The sequence below is a fragment of the Sus scrofa genome, chromosome 2 (assembly GCF_054392235.1).
Source record: "Sus scrofa isolate SSC_HxYL_T2T_F1_AM1 chromosome 2, Sscrofa_HxYL_maternal_Yorkshire_Landrace_v2.0, whole genome shotgun sequence".
In the NCBI taxonomy this organism is placed as follows: Eukaryota; Metazoa; Chordata; class Mammalia; order Artiodactyla; family Suidae; genus Sus; species Sus scrofa.
In genome coordinates this window covers 67,730,094-67,740,426 of record NC_139384.1, presented here as the reverse complement: position 1 = coordinate 67,740,426, position 10,333 = coordinate 67,730,094, and the positions used below count along the sequence as shown (strand labels likewise).

Here is a 10,333-nt window from a genome sequence, read left to right as displayed (position 1 = left end):
CACGGCTTGGATCTGGCGTTGCCGTGGCTGTGGCATAGGCCAGCAGCTACAGCTCCAGTTGGACCCCTGGGAACCTCCACATGCTGAGGGTGCAGCCCTAAAAAAAGACGAAAAAAACCCAGTGTTTTGCAGTTCCCACTGTGACACAGTGGGTTAAGGATCCCGCGTTGCTGAAGCTATGGTGTAGGTCACAGCTGCAGCTTAGATTCAATCCCTGGCCTGGGAACTTCTCTTCCAGATGCAGCTGAAAGAGAAAGAAAAAAAAAAAAAAGGAAAAGTATATACGGCACGCACATTTTCATAGCTGCATTATTCACAACAGCCAAAAGGTGAAAACAATCCAAATGTCAATTAACTGATAAAAGAATAAAGAAGATGTGATAAGTATATATTATCCAGCCATTAAAAAAGAATGAAGCACTGATACACACTACAATGTGGGTGGACCTCAAAAATATTAGGGTGAGTACAGAGTTCCCACCATGGCTCAGTGATTAACGAATCCAACTAGGAACCATGAGGTTGCCGGTTCAATCCCTGGCCTTGTTCAGTGGGTTAAGGATCCAGTGTTGCCATGAGCTGTGGTGTAGGTCGCAGACGCGGCTTAGATCCCGCGTTGCTGTAGCTCTGGTGTAGGCTGGCGGCTACAGCTCCGATTAGATCCCTAGCCTGGGAACCTCCGTATGCTACGGGCGCGGCCCTAGAAAAGACAACAACAAAAAAATCTATCCATCTATTTATCTACCTACCTATCTATCTATCTATCTATCTATCTATCTATCTATCTATCTATAGATATATAAGGGTGAGTGAAAGAAGTCAGACACAAAAGGACACATACTGTAGGATTCCGCTTATACAAAATATCAAGAATAAGCAAATCCAAAGAGATGGGAAGTAGATTAGCTGTTGTTGAGGCATGGAGTGGGGAGGGAGGAATGGGGAGTGATTGCTAACTGGATATGGGATTTTCTTTGGGATGATGAAAATGAAAGTGATGGTTGCAGAACACTGAATGCACTACTTGCCACTTAACTGAAGACTTTAAAATGCTTACAATGGGAGTTCCTGTCGTGGCGAAGTGGTTAACGAATCTGACTAGGGGCTATGAGGTTGCGGGTTTGGTCCCTGCCCTTGCTCAGTGGGTTAACGATCCGGCGTTGCCGTGAGCTGTGGTGTAGGTCGCAGATGCGGCTCGGATTCCGTGTTGCTGTGACTCTGGCGTAGGACGGCAGCTACAGCTCCGATTCGACCCCTAGCCTGGGAACCTCCATATGCCACAGGAACAGCCCAAAGAAATAGCAAAAAGACAAAAAAAAAAAAAAAAAAAAAAAAAAAAAAAAAAAAAAAAAAGGGAGTTCCCGTCATGGCGCAGTGGTTAACGAATCCGACTAGGAACCATGAGGTTGCGGGTTTAGTCCCTGCCCTTGCTCAGTGGGTTAACGATCCGGCGTTGCCGTGAGCTGTGGTGTAGGTCGCAGACGCGGCTCGGATCCCACGTTGCTGTGGCTCTGGCGTAGGCCGGTGGCTACAGCTCCGATTCGACCCCTAGCCTGGGAACCTACATATGCCGCGGGAGCAGCCCAAGAAATAGCAACAACAAAAACAACAAAAAGACAAAAGACAAAAAAAAAAAAAAAAAAAATGCTTACAATGGTGAGTTTTACATTATGTGAAGTTTTAAAACATAAAAAATATGTTGCATATTTTCATTCATATAAAAATAGGGGGGAAATTATATATGCGTGATTATTTGAATGAACATAAAACATCTTTGGAAGGACATGTAAGAAATTTTAGATGTTCCTGAGAAGTGCACTGGGTGCTGGAAGACAGGAAAAAGACATTTTTCTGAATATCTAGCTTCAGGAGGGTTTCTGTCCAAGTTGCCATCCTTAGGTCTTCTCCAGAGGTCCTCAAGACCTCCACTCCAACAGTGCAGAGGCCCCAGCAGAAAGAGGGTTCCCATGGTCCCAAAAGTCCATCAAAATCCCAGAGACTGTGTCTCACTGGTCTCCCTGAGTCCATGTCCATCCCCTGGACCAATAAGTGTTGTCCCGGAAGATGAGCCTTGGCACTCATTGTCCAGTGGTCAGCCTCTTTGACTCTCTCAGAATGAGAGAAGGGGAACTCACCAAACGGAGGCCAAGCCAGGATGCTGGAACCCCATGGAAGGGAGAAAGAAGGTCAGCAGGGAAAAAGGCAGGATGAAAGAAACCTCATGCACTCGTCTCCAGAAAAATGCCCCTCACTGTTCCTCTAGTCAAGAAAGCTAAGGCCCAGCTGGAACCTAAGGCAGTCTAACCAAGGGGCTGGACCTTGGCTTCACATGAGTGGTTTGACTCTCTGGGAGCTCAATCCCCTCTGATACTAGAACATGAGCAGTTAACCTGACCATCCCATCTCCACAACCATATCAGACATTTACACTTTTTTTCTCTTCTCCCTTTCTTTGTATCCCAGAGACATTTTTATTTTTTTCTTTTTGCAGCCACACCTGTAGCATATGGAAGTTCCTTGGCAACTCGAATCAGAGTTGCAGCTGCCAGCCTAGACCACAGCTCACGGCAACACCAGATCCTTAACCCACTGAGCAAGGCTAGGGATCAAACCCACATCCTCACGGACGCTATGTCGGGTTCTTAACCTGCTGAGCCACAACGTAAACTCTCTCCTAGAAACTTTGAATATTCCTCAGCCCAAATTTCCCCACCTGCTCCACTCCCATTCCTGGGAAAATGTGCAGCCTGCCTTCCTGATGCAGGAACTCCAACTCCAGTTTCATACACTTTGTTCCCAGGGGACTGAGAAGAACCACTGGATTTGTTAGTGACCCAATTAGGACAGAGCTGAGAAGGGCCAGATCTATGGGAGGTGGCTCAAGGGAGAGAGGGAGGGCAGGGTGGGGGTAAGGGAGAGAAGAGGGAGACTGGGGAGAAGGAATGGTCCCAAAGAATGAGAGGAGATATTTCCCAAATGAATCACCACACACCCCCCCAAATGGAAAACATTCTGTACACCAAAGTGCATGTATGAAGTAATTACTCACCAGCTGCTGTGTTTTCTCACTCATCAAAAAAAAAAAAAAAGATTTATTGAGCCCCTGCTGTACACTTTGCACTCACTGGGACCTTAGAACAGCCCTAGTACAGAGAAGGAAAAAGGATCAGGGGTTTTGTCACTTGGTCACAGAGGCAAGATTCGAACCCAGGAACACCCAGTCCCAAAACCCTCAGATGGGTTTCCTGGAGATGGATGTGACAGTAAGGAGGGCTCCAGGAGGAACCCCAGTGGTATTCCAGGCAAGACCTCGATCTAGAGTATCCAAAAGCTGGGGTGGCCTTGCTCATGGACAGTGTCCCTTGACACTGCCTCTTAACACTGGAGAGTTTGAGTCTTGACTTCTTAGCAGGAATCACCCCTTAGAACCTGGAACTCAGAGGGGATTTTGAGGTTTAAAGACAATTCCATCTCTCCTGGATCTCTAAGAAGGGAAATGTTATGGGAAAGAGGTTAGGAAAGGAGGGAGGGGCTCAGTGAGAATGGAGATGTGGTCTCAGAGAGAGAGTGAGCCCCGTGCTTGCACAGCACAAAGGGTAGGGGCACGCCAGAGCCTCAGTTTGCTCATCTGAGTGTTGCAAGGGGTCTCGTGCACAGCTGTTGTCTGGAATATAATTAGCGTGCAAATGAAGGGTGTCCAGCAGCTAAAGTAATCCAGCCAGGTCTGGGATACTGCTTGGAGGTGGGTCCATTTGGTGAAGGGGCAGCTCATTTGGTGCAGGGGCAGCCCGTTTGGTGCAGGGGCAGCCCATTTGGTGCAGGGACACAGTTCTGGCCCATGGCAAGAAGTTCCTGAGAACTGGAAAGTCAGTTGTCATGGGAATGACGTTGACAGTCCCTATAGTGACAGTTTGGAGGGGTGTGCCCTACCAAGAAGGGAAAGCCTTGCGGGGACAGGTGTTGTATTACCTCAGACACCAGAGTTTGGTCTCCATGGCTACAGCTGTGGGGTCCAAACCACCTGAGGGCAGAGCTTGGAGGGCGGCAAGAAGCTGGGGTGCCCTGCAGAAAGGAGCAGCCTGTTTCCATGGTGAGAGCTGGAGAACCGAAAGTTGGATCATTCCCAGGACAGCTGGGTGAGAGGATGGTCTCCATGGCTGTTTGTCAGGATGAGGACAGTGGGAGTGGAGCTGCAGGTCTCTGGGGTGAAGGCCAGTGATATGAGAAAAGCATGGTATCCATGGTTACAGCTGGAGGAGGGAGGCAATATCTCCATGGGTGTGACTGATGTAGGAAGGGCTGTCTGACTCTAGGTGACAGGTCGAAGCTGGGCTGGTTGCCTTGGTAACAAAGGGAAGTGGGGCAGCTTGTCTCCATAGAAAATGACATGGATTTTACAGGTCCCTGGGCTGGGGAGATGGACTCTTTGGTGACAGCCAGGAAAGGGGCTATCAGGTGAAGGCCTCCAGAGAGACCCCGGAGGGATGGGGCATGGCTGCCAGGGCGTGTCAATTGCCTTTTTTGTTTGTTTCTTGGTTTGGCCACACACCTCAGCATGTTGAAGCTCCCCCACCAGGGATCAAACCCACCTCACAGCAGTGACCCAAGCCATTGCAGTGACAATGCTGGATCCTAAACATGCTGCCTCATAGGAGAATGCCCGTGTCAATCTGTCTTAACAGGGACAGACAAAGGTGGTCTCCCCTGACACTAGAGGAGTTAGGGTGTTCTCCATGGTGATCTGGGGACATGGCCTGTTACTCTGGAAACCTTGGCAGACTCATGAGAGAAGGGGGGAGAATGGGAGTAACCAATCTCCAGGTCACCCTAAGGAAGAGGCCCACAGTCTTCATGTGACCACCTGGGCATGGTCAACTGATGAATTCTGAGGTTTCTGGTTTCTCTACAGGTGATGGGGAGATGGTTCGGTGTCCAGGTGACCTTAGGAGGTCTGACCTTCGATCTCCAGGGAGATGCATTGGACGTGTGGTCAGTCTCCAGATAATCCCGGGGGTCCAGCCTCCAGGTGACCATGGGGGTAGTTTCAGAAGCCCTCTGGAGGCATGTCCAGTGTTCAGGAGACCTCAAGGTCTATTGGTCTCCAGGGGTTCTCAGAGGTGTTCCCTGTCTCCTGGAGAAAGCTGGGATAGGAGGTGAAGTCCGCTGTCCAGGAAAGGTGGGTCTTGGTCTATCTCCAGGGGACTTGGCTCCCAGGACTGGCCAGTCTCTAGGAACCTCAGAGGGCGTGGCCAGGGTTCAAGGACCGCAAGAGGCATGGCCAGCCTCCAGAGGTGTGGTTCGTCTCCAAGGGGCTGAAGGGCACTCGGCCAGCCGCCAAGCGCCCCAGCGGTCCACAGCGCAGGCCTAGACGCGCAGCGGGGTCCAGGCGGCGGGGTCGCGCGCGCCTCCGGCCCAACCCCCGCCTCCGGCCCAGCCCCAGCCCCAGCCGCCCGGTGCCGGGTCCGGCGCACCTGGCGCGCGGTAGCAGTAGACGCCGAAGAGGCGGCGCGCGGCGTCTGGAAAGCCTAGGCTACGCACGCCTGGCCTGCTGCCGCCGCAGCGCGCGCGCGGGTTCACGATGGGGTAGCGCGCGCTCCCGTCGGCCAGCCAGCCCGCGGTGCAGCGGTCCAGCAGCTGGAGCTTCCACGCGGCGAACAGCTGCCCCACCTTGGCCACGGCCGCGCCGCGAGCCGCGCACGCGCGGGCTGCTCCCGAGAAGGGCAAGGGCCGCAGAGGTTTCAGGAAGAACACGCGCCCTGCAGGGGGGTTAGGGAGGAGTGGTTAGGGCTGCTCTTGGGACCCGGCTTCCTCGAGATTCAGGCCGCCCTCCCACCTGCAGCCCAGGCCTCAGCCTCAGGGTTCAGAAACACCTCCTCCCCTGCCGCCTGGGACTCCAGTCTCGACAAGAGTAGTGTTGGTGCCAGGCGATGTGTGATTGACGCGCCGAGGCTGTACTTGGGAAGGGATCCGGGCATTACTAGGGAAGCGTCCAGATCCCCGAGAGCTGGTGTGAAGAGGAAGGGCCGGGAGAGAGAGAACTGGGCGGAGTGGGAAAGAGTCTGAGAAGGAATGGTACGAAGCAGAAGCTAGTCTACGAGTGGGGTCTCGTGGGCGGGGCCCCCCGCCGCGGGTGGGAACTACGCACCCGGGAGGTTGGACGTGAAGCAGAAGGCGTCGTAGCGTTCCTCGGCGTTGTGCCTGTAGCCGTAGTTGCGCACACCCCCCGAAACTCCGCCGCCAGCTCCGGCGCTCCCGGCCTGGCCCAGGCCGCCGCAGGGCTCCCGGGGCTGGCTCACCGGGTACTGCACAGAGCCGTCGCGCAGCCAGCCCGCGTTGCACCAGTCCAGTCCGTCGCGCCAGGCCGCGTGCAGCTGCTCAGCTGAGGCCAAGATGCCGTCCTGCTCAGCGCACGCGCGTTGCGCCTCCGCGAAGGTCAGCTTGTAGCGGCCTCCACGGGGGTGGTAAGGGAAGACCACGCCTGAGAGGACAGAGGAGGATCAACCCGGGCCCCCCAGCTCACCCCCACCCACCTGACATCTGGAGTGCCATGTGACTTCAGCGTAGGCCTTCCAGTCCACCCATCACTCTGGCCTCAGACCTAACGATACCTTTCCCCAGCTCACACCCCTCATGACTCCCTTTACCTTAAGCTTGGGATTCACTTGACTCTCCCCCTTAACATACTTGTTCATGTTCTTTCCACCTTTCCACCTGTTGAACTACTATTCATCCTTCAAAACTCACCTCCCACAACCCCCCTCCATTCAGTTCTGTGTGACATTCTCTCAGCAGTAGAGAGACTTCTGGTCAAGTCCTGAGCCCAAAGAGCTGACTCCCCCACACTGGGAGATCCTGAAAGTTTGACTCTGGGCCAAGACGTCTTTGATTTCCTGGGACTGTTCCCATTGGTTTCCCTTTCATCTTTAGTTCTTATAACTCATCCCTTATCAGAATCACTGTCAGTTCAGTTCATGAGCATTCTGTGTGTCTGTGTTTGAGGTATGGATCTTGAGGGTGCAGATGCAGGAAGGCTCAAACAGATCAGGGAGAAGAGCTGGAGCCTAACAAGGGTTCAAGTATTGGCTCTGCCACTCACTGGTACATGCCCTGGTCAAGGTTCTAACCAGTTGCCCATCTGCTGATAATAGCATCTCTGTCAGTGTTTGGGAGAAAAATAAATGAGAGGCTCCAGAGAGCTCTTCAACTACATATCTGTCACATTAATAAACATCCAACAGGAGAGCTATATTGTTGCCATTTTCCATTGTGGTAAAGTTCAGCAAGTGAGGGCTCTGAAATCTCCCCTAACATCTTCTAAGGTGGGCTGCTGAAGGCAAACCAGATGGGAGGGAAGTCTTCGGATAGAAACCCCACTTCCCAACTCCACAGTCAGCCAATCAGAGCATCCCATCTTCCAGACACAGTGATTGGCTCAAGAACAGGCACATGACTCAAGCTGGGCCAGTGAGGGAGAACTCTGGGACTTTAGCTAGCACTACAGGAAATCAATTGTCAAGTTGGAAAGGTGGAAGCTTGGCACTGCTTTTGGGTTCCATCAGGGGAAACTTGTCCAAGAAAAGCCTACCCAAGGAAACAGAGCTGAGGGAGGGATTCGTGATGTGAGTGTCTGGATCTCTCTGTGCTAGATCCTATCTTAAGGTTTCCCAACATCTTCACTCCTGACATTTTAGACTGTATTATTTTTTGCTGTGAGGGATATTATTGTGGGATGTTTCACAGCACTCCTGACCTCTGCCCACTAAATAGCACCACAACCTGCTTTTAGACATTGCCAATATCCCGGGGTAGTAAAATCACCCCAAATCATAACCATTATCCTACCCCACTAAGACTCTAAATTCCTTCAAGCCAACTTGTTTTGGTCTCTGTCCTTTGTAATACCCTCTTCCCTCCTCCCTTAGAAAATCGCCTCATCCTGCCCACAGGTGGATCACCTTCCAGGTCCAGCTTGACCATGCCAGTGTCATCCTCCAGCTCGTTGGTGACCTCACACTCATAGCGCCCATAATCCTGCAGCGTGACGTTTCGGAGAACCAGAGAGGCGTCCCCGGGCCCATCACCCTGCAGCTCAGCCCGCCCACGGTAGCTGCCAAACGCCCGGTGCTGGGGGCCCAGCGCCACGAAGACATCAGCAAAGGCCAGCGGGTCCACCACCTTGGTCCATTTGAGGCGGACGCCGTCGTGGCCGTGAGCGGCTGCCTCGTAGTGGTAGCGGCAGGGCAAGACGATGGTGCCACCTCGGTGGCTAACCACCTGCCCTGGCGCCGTCTGCACCACCACGGAGCCCGACGCCCCCTCTGTGGGCGACCAAGGAGGGTTAAGAAGAGGTTAGGGGCGGGGCAGGGGAACCTGGGGAGGAGGATCCAGGGAAGGGGATGTGGGAAGAAAACTTGAGTGGGGGCCAGGAGATCAGTCCCGCAAGAGGATTGGAGAGGGGGCGGGGATTCAGAACGGGAGGAGCTGGGCGGGGACTGTGGGCATCAGAACGCCCAGCACCCTCCCTCCACGTACCCCGGCGATTCTACCTCGCCACGGTTTCTGCGGGCAAGATCCGCTTCCACGGCCCTGACTCACCCAGCACGTGCACGACCTTCTTCCGGCCGCGCTGCGCCTCCGCGGCGGCGGTGAGCAGCAGGAATCCCCACACCGCCGCCCAGAGCGCGCCAGGACCGAGGGCCGCCCGAGCACACACCTGGGGGCACAGAGAGCTCAGTCCAACCTCCAGTCCTTTGCCTTTCAGAAGACTAGCCCCCTGGCCTTCCTTCCACGCAGCGAGGACTTCTTACATGCCTAGGTCCCCAACCGGGCCAGGGTCCCAGAGGACTCCCCCAAGGAGAAGGCTGGCAGACCCTCCCACGCACCCCCAACTCTCCCAGGACCTCAGACCCTTGCCCTTGAGCAAAGCCCATCCCCCTGCACTCACTCTCCTTTAGTTCTGCGCGGGCAAACTGCCTGACCCCCTGACCCAAACAACCGAGGCTCGGAGCCCCGCCCCCTTCTGTCTCTGGCCCGGGTCCGGGATTGGGAGGAGAGGGGAGGAGCGGAGGAGCTCGAGCAGCGGCAGCGGCAAGGTTATCCGTGCGCCAGGAGACTGCAGCAAACCCGTTCAGATGGGGGTTGGGGGGACGAGGGGGTGGTGGAGGCAAAGAGGGAAAGACACAGAGAGAGGGTGAGAACAGGGAAAGAGAGAGAAAGGCAGGGAGAGATGGAGACAAAGAAGGAAAGAGACAGATAAGAGGAAGGAAAGACTGAGGCACGGATACAAAGGGGGAAACAGAAGAGACTGCCAGAGGGAGAGAGACATAGAGAAGGTTAAGGACAGATGGAGAGAGAGATAGAGAGGGAAAAACAGAGACTAATACAGATAAAAGAGAGAGAACAAGAGACACAGAGAAATGGGAGACACGGGGGTAGGGGGAGACAGACTCTGAGGGAATATCTGGGAAAGGCGATCAGGAAAAAAAAAAAAAAGAGGGAGAGAAAAGTAGGGACAGACAGAGGAATAAGAGAAAGAGAGGCAGGAGAGGGGAGAGAGTGGGAGAAAAAGACATATAAGGTGAGAGATAGAGATGGGAGAGACCAGAGTGAGAGAGGGACTGAAGAAACACTGAGGGATGTAGATTCAGAAACACGGAAAGAGAATCCCAGAGAAGGACCTACCGATCCCTTGGCCCCACTCACCATCCTGCCGGTGCGGCCCCTGCTGAGCGGCCCCTTTGCGCCGGCCGGGACTGCGCTTCCCGCACACTAGGGAAGGACTGAGCAGGTCCCTGCAGGCGGCGCAATCCCGGCGTCTGCCTGCAAGGGGAGGAGGGAGGCGGACGTGGCGGGGGGGGGGGGGGGGGGGGGGGCGTTAAAGGGGACGTAGTGGCACCTGCTCCAGGGAGAGGTGATGACAGTCACAGACTGAGGAAAAACTGCCCTGAACAGTGGGTGCAGAGCCAGGTTCCAGCCCCTGCTTGGGCCAGTTTATGTTTAAAATGGAGGAGGGCCTGATGATGCCCTATGTGAGCAGCGGGACTAAGTAACCTGGCTTGACTTGCAGGTCTGTTTTCCCATCAGTCACTGGGTGGCCATCAAAGGACCCGTGGCTCCAGCAGCCAAAGGGTGCTCACTCTGTGAGATGGAAGCCCTAGAACAGTCATACACAGCGCGGAGGGAACCTGCAGCAGTGGGTCCAAATCTGACTCTGCCCCTCACTCTATGCTTTAGTTTCCACATCTGAGATATGGATGGCTGGGTCTTTGGTGATGATCTAATGGCTAGACATACAATAGGTAGCTAATAAATGTTGGCAGGGGCTGGAAACAGG

General features: G+C 54.1%; 1 protein-coding gene across 2 annotated transcripts; it reads right to left on the bottom strand.

The window, feature by feature from the left end:
- Window positions 1–3,056: 3,056 nt before the first annotated feature.
- HAPLN4 (hyaluronan and proteoglycan link protein 4) lies at window positions 3,057–9,781 on the bottom strand. 2 transcript variants are annotated; one of them, XM_021083436.2, is made up of 5 exons: window positions 9,682–9,781; window positions 8,596–8,713; window positions 7,956–8,318; window positions 6,146–6,478; window positions 3,057–5,756 (listed from the first exon to the last, which is right to left on the bottom strand). In XM_021083436.2, exons 1-5 carry the CDS (start codon window positions 9,703–9,705, stop codon window positions 5,365–5,367), a joined length of 1,230 nt encoding a protein of 409 aa, XP_020939095.1. In that variant the 5' UTR covers window positions 9,706–9,781; the 3' UTR covers window positions 3,057–5,364. The 2 variants fall into 2 exon arrangements, with proteins under 2 accessions (XP_020939095.1, XP_020939096.1); XM_021083437.2 differs by having other exon boundaries at window positions 9,703–9,781.
- Window positions 9,782–10,333: the final 552 nt, after the last annotated feature.

Coding starts and splice junctions, on each gene's coding strand:
- HAPLN4 (XM_021083436.2), bottom strand. CDS start 9,705: ATGGTGAGTGGGGCCAAGGGATCG. Junction 8,714..9,681: donor TGAGTGGGGCCAAGGGATCG/GTAGGTCCTTCT, acceptor CTGTGCCCCCAG/GTGTGTGCTCGGGCGGCCCT. Junction 8,319..8,595: donor GAAGGTCGTGCACGTGCTGG/GTGAGTCAGGGC, acceptor GGTCGCCCACAG/AGGGGGCGTCGGGCTCCGTG.